At 44.8% G+C, this 19,206-nt stretch overlaps 1 protein-coding gene across 1 annotated transcript in view; it reads right to left on the bottom strand.

Moving 5' to 3' along the window:
* Nucleotides 1-754: 754 nt before the first annotated feature.
* Nucleotides 755-19,206, bottom strand: part of spryd3 (SPRY domain containing 3) — a 53,634-nt gene continuing 35,182 nt past the window's right edge. Inside the window, exons 8-11 of the mRNA XM_076741873.1 lie at nt 13,630-13,687; nt 7,616-7,735; nt 6,944-7,083; nt 755-3,928 (exon numbers count right to left, since the gene is read on the bottom strand). Coding sequence (XP_076597988.1) covers nt 3,794-3,928; nt 6,944-7,083; nt 7,616-7,735; nt 13,630-13,687 — 453 coding nt within the window. The 3' untranslated portion in view covers nt 755-3,793. The remainder of the gene's footprint in view (nt 3,929-6,943; nt 7,084-7,615; nt 7,736-13,629; nt 13,688-19,206) is intronic.

The raw sequence follows: 19,206 nt of genomic DNA, 5'->3' as shown, positions 1-19,206 counted from the left end.
TAAATTGTTATATACAAAATGTTTTGTATTATTATTATTATTATTCTTATTATTAAATGTGGGTTTAATTACACTGAACAACACTTGTGAGCTGAACGTAGATGTGAAGGTGATTTACAAGTCTGAAACGCTTAATTACGATAATTCAGATTGAACTTGAACGCAGCATCGGCACAGTGTGCTAAATGCTAACATAGCATGCTAACATACTGGCAATAGTAACATGCTTAGTTCATGTAATTGTTGACACTGTTCATCATCTTAGATTAGCATGTTAGCATGCTAACATTTGCTAATTATAAGTTAATTAAAAACTACTGAACACGCAGTAAAGCTGAGGCTGATGGGAAGGTCGTCAGTTCTGCAGGTTTCTAGTCACAAACTGAACTTTTGACCGAATGAACAGTGAAGAATCCAGCAAAGTTACGAATGTCTGAACCAAATATCACATGAATCCATTCAATACTTCACTCAAAACCACAAGTGGACCTCATGGTGGCGCTACAGGAAAAGACCACAGATCACAAGAACATTTCCAAACGATTCTCTGACGCCGAATATCCAGAGTCCGTTAATTAATAACTTCTTTTTTTTTTTGTGGATTAGCGACATTTCTAACAGCATCATCGCTAAATGAATGATAAAACCAGCCAGAGGGACATTTAACGATCTAATAAGAACCCTTCGTTGGGGGTAACTGATCAGAAAGTGGTACCAAAGTTAGTCTGACAGCAAAAACAAAACAAGCTGTTACTCTGTTACATTACTGAACCCTTTATTGATGATCATACATGTACTGAACAAGGCCTTTATAGTGCAAGTCAACAAGGCAAGGAATTATTTCAGGAGTCCTTGGTGAGTAAAGTTGGAGACGCTACAAACACGTTCAGATTTAGCTCTAATTTGGTTGAACTGCGGCTGTAAACTGAGATTCTGAGTAAACTCTTAACAGAAGCGACTTGAATACCCTGAACTTCGACGCGGCCCAAACGCCCACGTCAGTGTCTCGTTAATATCTTTGCACTGTCTAGCACAAGTTTTCCAGTTCAGGCTGCGGGAACCTGAACGTAAGTCTCGATCCAGCCCTGCAGGAGGAGAAGAACTGATTGACGTGTGTTCACATGTCCTGTAGACCCGCTAAGGTCGTCAATGGCTCTAAAACGAATGCGTGACAACAGCTAAAAACGATCTCCAGCAGATTGGTGATTTAACATTTAACCCTGTGTAGTTTTTTTACATCGTGTTGTGTCTCTAGCGTTACCGTCTGCAGTATTCTAGTGTATGAATGATGCAGAAACCTGCTGCGTGCACCTCACAGGACGGTGCAGAGGAATGTACGGTACAGTTGACGTCACAGGGCTGCTGCTGCCGTCGTGGATAAATACAGATGAGGGAAGACGCAGAGGAGCCTGATGAAGAGGTTGATTAACCGATGGAGCTGATACAGTCTAATAAAGCAGACGTCATCATTCCCTTTGATCAGACAGACGCAGAAGAACAAAAATAATCACTCTGAACCGTTGGTGTGGAAACCAGCTCCCACTGACACGACGGACAGACGGGGTTTCTCACTCGCCGACACGGATTGTTTCATCTCCGGGCCTGTTTCACAAAGCAGCTTCGGCCGGGTCTGTCTGGGTCACCTGACGTCTGAGTCACCTGATGTCTGAGTCACCTGACGTCTGACACCCTGTGAACCGCACTGAAAGGATTAAAACCGTCCCCAGTGACTGTCCTGCTATCAGCTGTGATGTCGGTAGATTATTATGACTTCACTGCTGTCGTCGGTTTAGATGGAGCTCGTTTTGACCTTTTTCAGACTGCAGCTAACGATGATTCATCCTCTGATTCTTTTCTCCGTGAATCGATTGTTTGGTTTGTAAAAATTTGTAGTTTTCAAATCATTTTCTGTTAATCGATTAATCGACTTCTGTTTCAGCTGAACTTGGGCGTTTTCAGAGATCCACTTTGTTACGTTCCACCGCTGAAAACAAAGTAGGGGTAACGTTAAGTTCCTACCAGCACAACGCATGCAAATCTTCAACAGACGAGTTGCATTGTGGGTAATGTAGGCACCAAGTCTTGGAAAGGAAGAAGAACGATGATATTTGGTTGTGTTGCATCGCTTCTGATCCCTGCAACGCTCCATCAGTGAGACTTCATATGAAACACTGACATCAGCAGCGAAGCGTCAGCGATGAAAAATGTTCAAAATAATCACAAAACCGAAGAAGAAGAAGAAGAAGAAGAAGAGGAAGAAACTCGAGCAGTGAAGTGAAGCTGAGGCCATAAATCAGTGTGGGAATCATCAACGATTGCTTTCATTAAACGACTCAGCATTTCCAGTGATCTGATTGGCCGGCTGACTAAATGGCTAAATGTGGCTTTGTGAATCAGGCCCCACAAACACGCACGCAGCGAGCAAACGTCTTCATCTTCATCTTCGTAAAACATCCAGTGGTTAAATCATCGCAGAGAGGAAGTTTACCGCCCGACGCCGAAAGCAGGAAGTGACTGTGAACTGATTGTTCTTTTCTCTTGGCTCTTTTAAACTACCTGCAAAGCATCTCATGATCACTTCCTGGTTAAAAAGCGGCAGAAGAAAGTTAAGACTGGAAATACTCCTTCAAAATAATCCTTCATGTCGACGGTAAACGTGCACGGCGAGTCAAATGTGATCAAAGGAGAACAAAATATCAGAACGCAGTGAAACACGTGACAGCGTGATGCAGTCTGACGGACGTCTGCGTGAGGTTTGACGTTTTCTGTTCAGAGGTGTCTCTTTAGCTCTGTGGTTATTTTCATGGCTGTCGATTGTGGTGTCGCATCAGACGCATTATACTGGAAGGTGTTCTTGTTATTTTGTCCACCTGCTGTCTTCAGGTTTGCCCCTTCTCAAAGTGCAAAAACAAAACGCTCCCTGAACTTCTGACGATGAATTTAAACGTGTCTTTCCCGGATGGCTGGTAGAAAACACGCCTGACGTCTTTCTGTTTGTGTTCCGGCTCCAACAGGAAACTGTGAAACGCTCAGAAATCTTCATCCACTCAGGAAATACCGGCTCTGACGCCGCTCAGTCACAGCAGCTCGCGTGAGGTTGTGATTATCTCACACGAAACGAGCGCGAACGCATTTGTGAAACGTTGAAACGAATCCACTGTTCACTTCCTGCCAGCTCCGGGAGAGCGGCGAGCGAGGTGGGCCAACAGCAGGTCCCTGATCGCTCACAGGAGGGCAGCCTCAGCCAGGGAGAGGACCGGGAGGGTGTGTGTGTGTGTGTGTGTGTGTGTGTGTGTGAGCGAGCGAGGGAGAGGGTGTATTCCCTGAAACATAAACCGCCGACGAGCTCTGACTCGGCACAAGCGTTGGCCTCGCTCTGCTTTGCTTGGGGTCGTGACAAATGAAATAAAGCGAGCGTGCCAGACCTCATCAGAGGGATTCACAGCTCGCCGTTTGACGCCGCATGCAGGAGGAGGTTAGACGTGAGGATGACGGCGGTACAGATTGCATAGAAGTAACACTTAAATATCTTCCAGGAGTTTTGGGGTGGAGGCGCAGCAGCTCCCTCCACCGCCTCACAACCAGGAGGAGGATCCGGCCGCGATGAAATTTACAACTCTTATAAATTAAAGCCGAGGCAGTTTCGAGGAAGACGACGGAGACGTGCGTGTGTGCGGCTGAACTTGAGGAGTGTGTTCTGGCGAGTGTTAGCAGCATGCTAGGCTACCGTGGGTGAGCTCTACAGCGCAGCCAGCTGTTTGCAGGGCGTCACGGGTCGAGTCCAGCTCGCGGCTCATCCGCTGAGGGGATGCAGATCCACCTTGACCTTCTCTCCGCTGCTCAGCATCCCCACGGTGGGGTAGAGGCCGCCGGGAGGGACCGCCATTTCCCTCCGCCCCATCAGCTTCCCGTTCCTCGTGAAGAACACCTGCAGGACCACAGGGGGGCGACAGTGAGTGCGCGCACACACACGACAACACAGACACACCTTTCACCGTAAATGCACTGATGGAGCAGAGGAACAATCAGTCCTGAAAGAAAAGTCTTTTCATGGCGATCAAACTTCATTTGAGAGCACTCAGTGTGCCCGCTGTAAACAGGAATTATGTGCAGTTAGGAAACATCATTAAACAAACAGGTGACAGAGTAATGTCTGTCTTCTCGGGGAAAAAAAGGTCAGTGTTTACAGTACATGTCTCTACTAAATCAGCGAGTGATCAAACATTATCCAGCTGTTCTCAAAAGAACATCAACAAGCTTTTCAATGCTAATACCGAGGGCTTCTTTCCAAGTCTGAGAGCAAATACCGACACACTAAAACAACAAGTGGAGCGCTGTGAGTGTGTGTGTTCGATCATCAGGCTGAGTCACATATCAAACATTTACTGTACCACCCACTCGAAAAAAAGAAAGGCTTAACCGCTATTCAATTAGAGATGAAGGGTGAGTGAAACTGCACCAGGCTTCATCCGTCTGAACAGCAACAGCCCCGACAGCCGCGCACACGTGCGGCCGAGCCCACTGAGGCTCCGATGGCGTGGAGCAGTGCATTCAGGGTAATGTGTCCCGCTGAGTAAATATTGACAAATCCCCGGATTACGGCTGGGCCGGTTCTATTCTCACCCACTTGGGTTACCGCGCTGCGTGCGCTCACACCCGCTCGGTGACCCCCCGGTCTCGGCTTGCACAACCGTGTGGGCAAGTTAGCCCGGCGGCTACGAGTCAAGGCGAAGAGAAAACCACAGCAATTAAAACAATAACAAACAAACAACAGCTGGAGCACGCAGCGGGTGGATGTTTGGAGTGCGAAGCGACCGGCTGGATGGATGCTACAGCGGGGCGTGGCGGCACGCGTGGACTGAAAGCTAAAGGTCAGAGCGAAGCCTCCCACAGGAGCAGAGTTACACCAGAGCGCTGTGAGGCAAGACGCTGAGCTTTATTACTGCGAATGAGATGAAACTGCTGCTGTCACGCTGCTAAAAAGTCAGTATGAAGCAAACTGACAGTCACTGACTCTGGTGGCTCTGAGGCCGTCGGCGCTCGGCGTGGAGACGTGACGCTGCGCTGTGACATAAAGCTGCAATAACTTGTCAATCAATCATTTTTTTAATGCTACACAACAGTAAACTTGTAGTCTGAGAGCTTTTGATTGGCCGTTTTTGCAATTTGCTGATTTTAACGACCTTATTTGGTACAATGCTGGAAGTTAATTGAGAAAATAATAAAATAATTGTGAAGTGTTTCCATATGTGCCCTTTGTTTACAGGCTGTGCGTCTCCATGTACGCACAGGATTCGTGTTTTTAGGATTCTTTGAAGGATCAAGCTGGAAAAGACTACCAGTACAATTTAACCTCTTCAGTATTAACGGTGCATCCACAGCCTGATATATCTGCCTCCTCCGTGCCATAGAGCTCCATTCACACCAGTGAACCACACTGGGAGACATTCTGCTTCATTACCATGAACACACACACTGCAGTTTATTTTGCCTCAATCCCACATAAACCGTCCTGCTGCCCCAAATACTCGCTATGTATAAATACTCACTGTGTATTAATCCGCACCTGAAAATAGTCCCCAACAAATGCACTATTTCCTCCTGTTTGAGTAATGTATGTTTGTGAGGAGGTACACCTTCATTATGAACCAATGAGCTGTGACAAACACAGAATAACAGCAGCCGCGTCCTTTAACAAGCAAAGACAAACACAAACCAGCAAAATCTGCTGAATACGTGTTCATACTGGTGTCTTCATGCCAGGAGGCTGTTCCCAGTCGGATGCTCAACACTAGGCTGATGTCAAAACACTTCTCTCACCTGCTTCTGTGACATCACACCGTCAGTTTGGATTTTATTTCCTGAATTTATTTTGTTTGGCATTGCCGTCTCATCCCATTATGATGTGGGATGAAGTGCAGAGCAGCTGGTGCGTCTACAACATGCTGTTTTTTACTGCACTAATCAATAACTTGACATCAAAAATGATGATGTGTCGTGTGAAAGGAGTCGTTCGGCTTCAGGGTTTTTCCTCTCTAATTCAGAGGTGCCTGTCCTTACTGGCTGCCATCTTTGTTGAAAATGGCGTTGTATCAACATCTGCTTTGCTGCATGTCACGTCATGTGACCACTGAAAAGCTCTTCCATTTTTCTTGTCTTTATCTTACTTTCTGTGCACTTTTGCTCTTGTCTGTCTCTCGAGTTGGCTGAAGCTCGCGGCCCTCTAAAGGTTCTCTCATTAAATCAGGTTTCAGAGCAGCAGCTGAGAAAAAGTTCTGATTAACCGACTGTGCACCACCCGTCCAGCACCAGACGGAGGTGGGAAGACTGTCATGGGACCGCTACTTCCTGCAGGTAAGCTAATCCTTTAGCATCATTGCTGCTAGCTCACCACTCTTAGCTGTGCGAGCTAGCACAGTGTTGTCTTACAGACTACACTGGCTGTGGGTTCTGAGTTTTAATGATAAATGTCACTTTTCAGTAGGAGCTGATACTTAAAAACAACACTTGTTTTCTTTTTACTCGAGCTGCACTGGGCTGGTCCGTCTTTAGTCAGTATGTTTGCCTAAATATTCATGATGTCAGTCTCATCTTTTGGAGGGCAGTAGGCTCTCTTCAGTCTTAATTTAAAGCAGCTGAAACAATATTTTCCTCATATAACAAACAGGACTCTAACTGCATGCTAACGTCGCTCTGTGTCTGCTGGATGCGTAAACAGGAAACTGTTTGTTTCCAATGTGCAGACCAGTTCACCAGAAAACATTTACGAGGTGATTTAAATCAGTGTTGTGTTTACAGCTTGTTAACTGCCCCCTTGTGGCCAATTCATTAATTAATGCAGGTTTACATCATTTCCTGTTTAAAGCGTGACATGAATCTAAAACGAGGATATTTTAGTTACGTGCATCAACGGTTAGCAGTTATATTTATGAATGTTCCTCACCGTGACCTTCCTGCCCTCCTGTCCCTGCTCTACTTCCTCTCCATCCTCCTCCTCCTCCTCGTCATCGTTGAGGTACAGAACGTTCTGGACGCCAGCGTGGCTCGGACGGACCTCCAGCTGATCCCAGTCGTCCACGTCACCTGAGGACAAAGCAGAGCTCAGTGTGTCTGACGAGAGGCTTTCGTGTGCAGAGCAGAGCTGTTTCTGTGCTCAGTGATAAAACGCCAGGGGAGGGAACACAGGGCGAAGGAGTAAGACAGAAAACACGTTAATTAATGCCACAACCTGACATGTTGTCTAATGAGCCCTTATAAGGTTAGATAGCATTAGCTGCTGTCCATAAGCTTGAATAATACGGTTCGTCCACATTGTTATCACAGGTTTGGTCATTTGAAACCACCTGAGAGCAGGAGAGCCTGTATTTGTCTCTCATGCAAAGAGGTAAGAACTTCCCCTTTAAGTGACTGCTCTGTGCTCCATGCGGGGGATCTTGGTTTGCATCCAGTTTCTTTCCCACAGACAACACAATGGACTCCGCTAAGACTGAATGTTGCCACAACCGCCTTATGCTAAACCACCTTAAGCAGGTCTAAGAGCGAAGCCTCCCACAGACACACCAACCGCTTCAATGAGCGACAGCGCAATCGGAGCACCTGAACCCCGAGCCCTCACCTTCTCCATCCAGGATGTAGTCTCGTGGGAACATGATGCCGCAGCCCATGATGTCACCTTTGAAGCAGCGAGGACCAAAAGCATCTCCGACACCGCTGCCGTGAAAGATCTTGCCATCATCTGTCGGAGAGGAAGAGCGAGAAAGGAACTTTTAATTCTGCAGTGATTCAGTTAACCGTGTTTAGCTGTGAGCCGGGTTTCTGCAGAGTTCACCAAGTTAAAGTCATGACTAATAAGACCTTTTTAATACCACACAGAACACAGCTGAACACCTGCTTCACCTGATTTATGATTCAGAATGATGGAAAGTACAGAAAATATGGCCTCGAATTACTCAGCACCTCCCAGCTGTTTAACAATCACTCCCTCTACACCTAGACTGTGTGTAGACATGATTTAACCTCATTATATTTACACCTGATATCAACACGTCTCCAGTGTCCACTGAGATCCCATTCATTTCATTTGTGGAAGACTGCGGTGTCATCCAGGTCTTAGTGTTCCTTCCACTCACGTAGCTGCTGATGCATTTATGCTTCGATTCACTGTGGTCGCAATGTGTCCCTGACCATCGTCAGAGGTGGTTTGGCCAATGGGATGAAGAGCTGCAACGATTTATCAACGAGTTATTCACTATTAAATTAATCGGCAACTATTTAGTGAAGAAATTTAAGACAAAAAAGGTCAAAATTCTCTGATTCCAGCTTCTTAAATATGAATATTTTCTGGTTTCTTTACTCCTCTTTGACAGTAAACTGAAGGTTGTGGACAAAATCTTATTGACCAAACTAATTAATTAATCAAGAAAGTAATTAACAGATTAATCAACAATGAAAGTAATCATCAGCCCTGTCCTCAGTGCATTGTGTGTGTATTTAAAGTTGTGCTTTCACTGCAGTCTGATCACCCAAAACGCATTTTAAGGTTCAAAGGGGTCTATGGTTTCTAAAGATATAATAAATGAATGTGACTCGGATGGATGGATGGATCAGTCAATTGAAAATATTCAGTCAATGTTGGCAGCAGTGAGCGTGTTTGCTGCAGGTCTGACATTACTGACTGATCGGCAGTCAACAGCCCACGGGCCCACTTTTAGTTTCTAAGTATAACGTCTCCTGACAGCAATCAGAAGCAAAAATATTTCATAATGTTACTGACTACTGCGGGCAGTGTTTCAGGAGTGTCAATCACCTTTCAGACTTCTAAGAACCAGCAGGCCTTAACACGGACGACGCCGCGTCTTTTAACGTGTTTACCACAGCGTGGAACATACAGCGTAGCGCTAACGTTCAGGACATCCTGGTGTTCCAGTCAGATGATGATGTGTAAAGGCGAAAGCAGCGCTAGTAAAAACACCTCTCGCTCAAAAAAAAAAAAAAAAAAAGCATCAAGATCCAAAGGAAATCATCAAAACAACACATACTACAGTTGCGAGAGACAACAATGGAAAAAAAGGGCAGAAGAAAAACATTGCAGAGGTAGCCTGAGGACGAGCTCTCCTCAAGCGAAGCGGCGTGGCTTCTGCTGGTAAATATTTATGGAGTTGTCATGGGACCCGTCCCCTGCTCAGGATACTGTTTAAACAATCTCTATCTGAGCACCAGGAGGGAGACGGAGACACTGTATCATTACGGCTCCCATGCGGGCCCTTGTCACAACACCACACACTCGGCAAACAGTGGAGCCACGCCGGCACAGGCGCAGCGCGACTAAAAATAGCAGAGCAGGGCTTTGGAGAGCGACGGGGGCTGGCGCTGGAGGTGAGCTGGGCTGAGGAAGTCCAGGTTTGGGCCTAAGGATGGAGCTGGTTCACTGGGGCAGGAAAGGTAGGAAAAGGCCGGCGGAGCGTCGAGGGCTGCTGGCGGCAGTGACGGGAGCGATCTTCAGCATTCTCCCGCACTTTGTTCGCAGTTTTTATTCAGATCATATTGAAGGATTCACTGACTCCGGCTACCTGAGAAGCCTCTAATTATCATGGAAACACTGCAGCAGCTCTCCCTTTTACTTAAGAGATGAGTCTGTAAACACCAGGATCAGATTTTCCATCTTGTTGTTTACTGCTGTTTCTTTCTCGAGTGTCTGTAATACATGATGAGATCAGGGCTGAGAAGACCAGCAGATTAAATCATTATTCTGATTATAGAAATGGTTCAGCAAAAGCAACATTTTCCATTATTAGATTATTATAGAATTGGACGTCCATAAAGTTTGAGGGACTCATTATAAAAAAGAGTGACCAAAATCTAAGAGACAAATCCTGATTTTCAGTCACTAGTTTGGGTCCAGCAGTATACGTCATAACAGATGATGTTATGTCATTGGTTACGGCACTAAATTAGAAAATGTTCTGCGCAGTAAACATTTAAATGATCTTAGCAATAGTAAATAAAGACTATTTTAGTTTTCAGCACACAATAACATGTTCTGTTGCTTTCTGATTCGGTGCTTAAAAGGCTGGGAATCGAGATGCAGGAATCAGGCCCAATTTGGAGCTCGGCTGCGGCGGAAAATGTTAAAATTTGTGTTGGAGACTAGAGGGTTTAAAATTAGCACAGAGGTGTTGACCAAGGTTTGGCTCTGAGGCCGCTCACAGTGTAAGGAGCAGAAGACGGGCGGCGGTGAGAGCGCAAACGTTAAGATCGTAAACTGAGGCAGTTGTTGGTAAAGTCAACAATGTCAGCTTCCGGGACCGCCACCAGGTGCTGGACCCAAAGGTGATCCCAGCAGCAGTGAGAAGGTGGAAGCGGAGCTGCCTTTAGCGCTTGGAGGCTTTTTGGATGAGAAATTAAACAAAAATATTTAGATTAGTCCACGATTTCACCAACTCTCCCTCACACCCACACGTGAGTCTGTTCCTAAGAATTTACGATAAATTCCTTCTGCAGCTGTGATGTGAGCTTAGTGTTGAGTTGATATAAATATACAATATACCTCCTGGGCCTATTTGCCAGTGAGACTCCAGCTGATTGAGCACCTGAACCATAAATTTAATCTCAGTTTAGACCACAGAGGAAGTCCAGACTCTGCAGTTACAGGGTCCTGGTGAGGTTAAATGATCAGCTGATCGACGGACCAATAATCTGCAGTTCTTCTGATCATTTTTCAAGTTCATTTTCCAAATATTTTCTTTTCCACTTATTTCCACTTTGAGGATTTGCTGCTTTTCTTCATCTTAATGTGACAATAAACTGAATATTTCTGGGTTTTGGACAGTTGGAGGACTCTGATATTAAACTACTGCAAAAATGTCAAAAGTCTCTGCTTTCAGCTTCGTCAACGTCAAGAGCGGCTGATATTTTCCATGATAGTTAAAGGAATATAAAGGACTAAACAATGTGAAAACCCCAGCCTGTGCTTTGGGAAACAGTGAATTTTCCACTATTTTGAGAATATAATCTGCAAATTAATAACTAATGAAAATCGGTTGCTGCAGCCGTAATTGTCCTGGTTGTGTTGTGACATCCACAGTCTCTTATAGAGACGATGTCACCTAAGGCCATTTTTGTCCCATTAGGTAAGACGATGATATAATCCCCCTGCACATGTTGGTATTGAATATTTGTTTTTGCAGAACCTGAGCTGGAATCAGATTAGACCCTGTCACTGATACAGAGCACAGAAGTTAGACTGAGCCTCATTATCTCAGGCCGGTTTGGTGGTGATGGATGGATGGTGGCGGCGGTGGTGGTAGGGCACAACCTTCAGCTGCGGGTGTTGAGTCATAGCACGTGTGAGTCACTGATGGGGGTTTGGAGGGGGTGACAGGGTTAATGAGGCTTGCTGAGGAGCACTCACTGGTTGGATGGCTGGTTGCTCCTGATAGGGCCCACAGGGGCCCACAGGGGCTCGCAGTGCCTCGCGGTGCCCCACGGCCCATTAACTCGTGGAGCCAACGCACAGGATGGAGGTCCACACCGGGCCAGCTCCCAACACAAACACCCGTGGTAACACCAGCGCAGGCCAAAGAAGTCTCAAACTGTACAAACTGTACAAGCTATACAAAGGAGCAGCGATATGGTGGGCAGGCTTTGTGTACATAACTGGAATATATCCGGAGTAAAATCACAACCTTAAGAGTCAATAATACACATCACATGTGACCCAGGTCGACATTGGTCGCGTGCCCAATACGATGCACCATAAATCAGGGTCAGAAATCAGAAATAGAACAAAAAGTCAGTAAAACCAAGACAACAAGGAATGCTGCACTGACCCATTATGTAATGCGTGCATTCGCCTCCAGGCTGCGTAATATAACTCAAAAAAACAACCTACAGCCATTTACAGCTAATGATAAAAACCTCACAAACACAGCGCGTTAAGGAACAGCATGAGGCAGCTAAGATAAAAATATAACAATGGGCTTCAGCAGTCTATAGAAAGCTCAGGTCTGCCAAGAATATCCTGGCAGACATTTGCCCCGTTAGATACTGAGGTCAAATACAAAAACGAACCATAAAAGTTAATAAACAGAGGTACCATGTGTCATAGAAACACCTATTCACAGCGTTCTTGGCTCGCACCGAGCAGGAAAACCAGGCTAACAAAGCTAGTCGTTCCTTCTTTAAGCAATTTCTGCTGTGGTTATGTGACCTGGGGTATATAATACTGTGTATACATTAAGTTTTTGTCACTCTGCCAACGAGCGTCCGCATGCAATTCTTGAGGTTCCTGAGCTGTTCGGTGAAAATCCTGGATGCATGGAGGAGCGAGAGGAGACATGAAGAAGAGGCCCTGGCTGTTGATTTTAAGTAGCTGAATCCGAGCCTGCACCTTAACCCAAGCATGGGAAGGCAAACCTCATACGCACAGCGTGGAAAACCACATACATCATTTTAGTCTCTAACAAATAAGATTAATGGGAGCTGTGCTGGGGCGTGCACATTTCTGTGGTGTCCAACGCACAGCAGCCAAACCAGGCAGACCGCAGCACTAGACCTCTGGGACTGGCATGGCGAGCCGCTGTGAACGACTGGCCTCGTCTGTCACTCAGCAATGAGGCATCATCCTCAGGCCCGGCAGGACGCGCAGCATCAACTGTTATTATTATTAATGTATCTTAAGTATAAATGGAATCTGCGAAGGGATACAGGGATTTAGGACTATAAACACCAGCTCCAAACATTAACGGAATGTGCGGAGTGAACGAGAAAACGTGTTTTGATAGCTGATTGGAGGTCAGCTGGAAGAAAGCATATGAGCCTTCCACTGAAAATGAAATAATTTCCTGGTGGAAAAAACATATGACAGTGACATTTGTGGCGTGTGAATCATTCAGAGTGAAAGAGATTAACAATGGGATGCTGCAGACCAAAATAATGCGATAAAAGCCAGCTAGCTCCTAACTGCTTCGGTCTGATAAGGACTAACAAGATCTTGACTGTGACAGCGGATCGTCAGATAAAGGGCCAGCTACCTACTGTAGCTTGTACAGTGCAATAACAACCACCTACCTAGCTGCTGCTATCCTCATATCGTGGCAGCAGCGTTTGATAGCTAATCTCTTAGCACCGATATCGAGGGGTGCTGAGGCCTGGAATGGGAGCTGTGGGGGTTTTGTGCAGATGCCTGTGAAGATAATGTTCACAGGCCTGTCGTCACAAACAGCCAAGACTGAATGTGTGTGTGTAAGATAACTAAAGTCAGTTTTCTGTGTCTTGTTTTTCTTTGGGTCAGCGCTTAGAGAGATATTTAGATGACGGAAAGAGAGAAGGAGAGAGATGAAGATATGACCCCTCTCCTCTTTCTGATGCTGTCACAGTCGGTTTTATCTTCTTTTTGTGCCTTTTATCTCCCCGCAATCCTGCTTGATCTCTGCTTGTGCTCGGCACCTTAACATCCAGCTGAAGCTGTGCCCTGTGATGTTTACATCTAAAAGGCAGCAGATACAGCGGAGTCAAACAAGACTAAAGGGGAAATTCCACACTGACAAAAGGAAATAACACACCACCTTCTTTCTGAGAAATACAGAACTACAGAACAGAAAGAGAGAAAAAAAAAAGGGGAGATCTCACCTGCATGGTACGCCACTGACCCTCGGCTCCATCCTGGGTGTCTGTTCCTGGGGTAGTCCTGCACAGACGCAGTTACACAGGTCACAAATACACACTTTCAGTCATGAACATGTATATACATAAAACCTATATATCACAGAGAGCCAAGAGTCTGCAGGTTTTGTCCAAATAAAAAATACACCAGGTGAAATACATCCTCGATTCCTAAAAATCCTAAATAAAACCGAATGTGATCATTTGCTGATCCTTTTGTGAATCTACTCAACTGAAAACAGCACAAAGACAACATATCTAATATTTCACCTCATCAGGTTCATTGATTAGGTAAACATCTGCTTATTCTTAAACTGATGCAGCGACACGTTTCAAAGACTGGGAAAGATGTGGAACGCTCCAAAAACACCTGTTTGGATCATTCCACAGGTAAACAGACTCATTGGTTTGCTCATGATAGTATCATGATTGGGTGTGAAAGGGGCATCCTGGAAAGGCTCAGTCGCTCACAAGTGAGGATGGAGCGAGGTTCACCACTTTGTGAACACATGATTGGATGAGGGAAATGACGACATGAACTCAGGGACACTTCAGAAAGCCGTTGTTGTTAAGTTTGTTTGCAGACGATTGCATTCTGTTTTTATATGTTTTACACAGTGTCCCACCTTTGTTGGGGTCTGGGTTGTACTTCCTCCTCTCTACCAGAGAACTGTCATTGTATAATAAATGAGCATGAGCAGATGAAGGCTCGTCCACTGACGCACAGTCCGAATCTGTACACTGTTCTGCTTCATTCATCCTGACCGCCACAGACAGACCGTCAGTAAGCCACGTCACCTTACTCACTCTTGCTATGCCTGTCAACCTTTCCATTCTCACAGCCACAGTTCACAATGACAACAGTGGCAGACGTACCACCCAAAATTCATAGTAATCTTTGAAACAATGGGTCTTTGATTTGACACAGAAGCAAACAAAGGCATTTGTTTTTGTTTGCTCATTTCTAGCTTATGGCCGTTGACTCTGTCGGCTGAAACAACAACCGCTGCTTGCAGATTTGATCAGCTGTAGCTAGATGGATAATCATTCCTCTCTTACTGTATGGCCTTGATGTTTGTGTATGATATAATGCTGAGAGACTGAGGATAAAGCTACACGTCCCACGTAAAAAAATCAACAGCTGAAGATGACAGAGCTTGTTGGCCCAAATGGGAAATGTAATAGTTTAACTGGTAACAAGTTTGGCTGGTAGTCCTGCGTGTAACCTTCCCAAGATCCAATAAAGAGCAGACAGAACTGCTAATGTCAATGTTAGCCTAATGCTAATGTTAGCCCAAACTCTGATAATGTTGCATCCTGGCTTCTACACACTGGATGTCTCACTCCTGCTTCTCTAACATCACCTGTAACTCCGACAAAATAATGCAGTTAGCAAAACACTTGGTTATTATAAAGGTAGCAGTAAGCTAGTTAGCCGGGCATGCTATCATTTGCAGCTTATGTTTGACAGACACACAGTTGAATCCATTCCTTATGCGTTTGCTCTTGTTTTTGGTTTTGAAAAGGAGGTCAAACAGAGCAGAAATCCAAAGCTTGACAGGTCCGACTACGCCAATCATCCCTAAATTACAGAGCAGAGAGCCAATAGCAGGTTTACATTGTTTCCCAGTGGCCTGTATTATGACCAGCGCAGTTTTAAATCATGTTGTTGTATTTCTTTACCGATGTTAACATGTTAATGAGGGAGAGGATTCCTTTCCACCCCCCCCTCCACCCGTTTTGGATGTCTGTCAGTGTCAGCTACTTCTCTCAGAGCTGAGGATGTTTCTCTCTCCTCCTCTCTCTGCATGTACAGTATGTATGCCTTTCTCCAGGTTTTACCATGCCAACAGAAATAACTAGAGGGCCAACTTTCGGATAAGATCAGAGTGACTCAGAGGTAATTACCAGAGATTTTTATCTGTCTTCTAGGCTGCACCTCCATTACTGTAGAAACACACTACTGAACAAGAGAGGAGGAGGAGGAGGGCAATGACATTATGCTCTTCTTTCATCTCTCAGTAGGCTCCATCTTCTAAATGCTTTCCCGTCCTCTCTCTCTCTCTGCTGCATTTCTTTTCAGCTAGTAATAACAGACAAAAAAAATGCAGCCAAAAGATTTTCATTTTCATCATGTCACACAAGGCCGCCAAGATCACTGGCCCCCCAGACCTCAACAGCACAGCCACTGCAGGCAGAGCTCACACCAAAGCACTCGACCCCACTCACCCCCTCAACCCACACCTTGTACAGGTCGCTGGCATGGAAGAAGTTGAGCAGGAGTTTTGTCCCCTCCAGAACATCCAGACTGCAATGTGGCTGAGCTTGTGTGTTTGTGTATGTAAATTTTGAGTGTGCTGGTAGTGGGTGTACGGTATTGGATTCATGTATGTATTTGTTGAGTTTGATGTATTTGTGTATTCTGAGGCTGCACAGAAAGTGGAAACAATTTTCCTTGCAAAAGGGCAAATAAATCTAAATCTAAATCTAATATATGTCTCAGGTCAAAGTTATACAAAATATGACCAGGATGACATCCAAAAGGAAAAAAAAGTCAGGCTTTGGCAAGTTAGCGTAAAGGGAAATGTTCTTTTATCCAAACAAAAGAACAGCCACTGATGGCTGATGCAGAGACTGAAGAGGCAGTACATTACACCTGGTGCACACTCGATCATTTTCATGTCTTAGATTTTCGGCAACACGGTCGACCACAGACGTAACGACAGATCTAACCGATTTTGAGTATTTCAATCATAAGCACACAGCTTGATCCAGTCAAGATGCAGGACCACACACTTGGCATTCACACCAAACTATTTTCAGAGTGGCAAATAATGGGGACGGTGCAGACAAACAGCCTGGTCAAGACAGGCAGACAGAGTGCAGCATTTGAGGACAGGACATCAGGGAAACATCAACGATCCTGTCTGACAACCCCATCGGGGCTCGAGGAACAGGAAATGGAGATAGATGGGTGGAAAGCGAGAGAGAGGGAGGGGGGAGAGTGAGAGGACAGAGTGAGACATCAGCAGAGGAAGACAGAGAGACATGGAGGAATGCAGCTACTGCTCCAAGCCTGAAAACCCTTGATCCGCCAAGTCTGCTCCTCTTCCCCCTCGTCTCAACCACAAGCCGGAGGATTCCACTGGCTGACTGGCATGTGGGCTGCATCTCCACAAGGAGGAGCGTATGGGTGGGTGTTTGCTCCCTGATTGATGATCCACAGACACTGATCTGATCGGAGATTTTGGGGGAACACTCTGCGATAAGGCAGCATTAGGAACGGCTAAGCAAATAAAGGCTGGATTTATAGTGGTTTAATGTAAACCGCAGACTTGTGTCTGATAAATGGATCAACTGTTAAATGTCTGTTTTTACAGCAGTCTTCTCCGTAATTGTTGTGTCCATCATCTCCAATTGAAAACATCTTCTCAGTGTGCTCTGCATTCAACAACTAAATATGGTGGATTAGTGAGAAAAGTGAGGCAGCACTCCCTCTCTGCACACTCAGAACGAGGCTTTACAATATTACAGCGTCTTCGACAGTGCCAGTCGTTTGACCACAGACTGAAATACCTCAACAACTACTGGATGGACTGCAATAAATTTTCATACAGACGTTCATGGTCCCTGGAGTATGAAGCCTACTGACTCTGATGTCGGGATGGATATTTCAAGTGAAAATAGTGTTCGATATTCAGTGGGAACTATCAAACCGTTGTTTGAAGACACCCTTTGCGATATGCTAGCAGCTAGCTTATATTACTGTAGGTGGGAGTGCACTGGTTTCATTTTAGACTAATTTAGTGTGGCTCGTAGGGAGTAACTAGCCTTAGTGGTCTGGATTGCTCTGCTGAGCTACACTTTTGCATTGACCATTAAAACTATCACCCAATGAATCTAAGTTGCATGTATGTGGGTTAAAAATTAGGGAAAACATATATTTTCAAAGATGATAGATGTATTAACCTTTCATTTTTTTAGAATATATTCTACAATTAGAAAATTCATGACCCATCTCTACTCCCCTAACTTTTCCTCTACTAGCACATTCGTGTGTCTATGTCTTCTACATGGACCATTGGCTGGTAAGGATGCCGACTTTTAGCATAAGTTGCAATCGTGCATACTTAAAACTCCTTATATTAAAAAAAAACTGCTGGAAACATTAACAAGTCAGCCAGAAAAAGAATTTTCAACCAACAACCAGTGAATATTGGTCTCATTAGCTAGCTAACTATAGCTGACAACATCTGCTTGTGACAGTCGTCATTTCAGCCGAATAAATCAACGGTTGTTGTTTAATCGTAGTTCTGGCATCATCACTGTAATCTGCATATGTGCCTCTTGCGACAGTTTGACAGGTGTAGCAACACTAACTGAGGTGGGCGGGGCTTAGTGAACAGTGAACTGCAACAAACCCTTTGTCTTCAAATGAATTTAACGCCCTGCAGCTGCTACAAATACATGATTCCTGGAAATTAGGTGCAACTGTGCAATTTAAAAGCAGCTCATGGACAAAAGAAACGTCTACAGTATAGTAAGCATTCATTGCAGTACATAAGGGCAGAGCATTTTCATACAAGATATTTAAGTATCTAAAAAAAAAACTATATGACAGTGTAATAATATATAAGATTTTAATCTTTAGACTCTTCTGAGTGAAAATAATGTTTCAAGGTTCAAGATTCAAGATGTTTATTGTCACAACTGCACTCTTGTGAAATTCTTTGGCTGGTAGGCTCCATTACTGAAAACAGTAAGTAAATAAATAAATAAACATATAGGGCATATAAACATAAAAACAGAGTATAAAAGTGTACAAGAGCAATGGAAGGTACAAAGCAATAAAATGTATAAAAAGCAATGAAATAAAAAGAATATAAATGGCAATAAAAAAGTAAATAGCAATAAAAAGGTATAAAAAGCAATAAAAGGTGCACATACAATCAATTGAACATTGCACAGATAGTTAGACTGCATGTGTGTGTGCGTGTTATGGCTGGCAGTTTGGGTCTTGGCGTCTATAGAGCAAACTCATTCTCTAACATAAAGTGTGCATTGAGAAGAGAAGGCAGGCTGGCAGCAGACTGTGACCTCTGGTCATCAGTACCGGTGGCTAGCTCCAACCAAGAGCTCCCCATGAGTGGCCAGCCCAGACGGCGTCAGCAGACAGTGCTTGTTCAAGTTTTAGTTGGTGGTGTTTGGTCCAAAACAAAACAAAGCTGGAGGTAGTTGGCTTTCAGTTCTCAAGGCCAAAGACAAAAGTTGCTCCAATGTCAGGTCTCTTACTCTCACCTTTGTTCAGTGTCAAAATCCCCTCTGGATGCTGAATGGTTATTTTATTTAAACCTTTACTATATTCAAACATGAGTCTATTGGTATCATGCTGCATGATGATTGTGCAATTCAAATAAGATTCACTGACTGAGTGATTGATTGATTGATAGATGGACTGTGGACCATGTTGGTACAGCTGTCGTCCCAGGTGGTGAAGCAGCCTGTCAGCGGCTCTCTGTGGTTCCCTGTTAGAAGTCCTGTGTA

Source organism: Chaetodon auriga, chromosome 10 (assembly GCF_051107435.1).
Source record: "Chaetodon auriga isolate fChaAug3 chromosome 10, fChaAug3.hap1, whole genome shotgun sequence".
In the NCBI taxonomy this organism is placed as follows: Eukaryota; Metazoa; Chordata; class Actinopteri; order Chaetodontiformes; family Chaetodontidae; genus Chaetodon; species Chaetodon auriga.
Note: the sequence above shows the minus strand (reverse complement) of the source record. Positions and strands in the feature narration are given on the sequence as shown.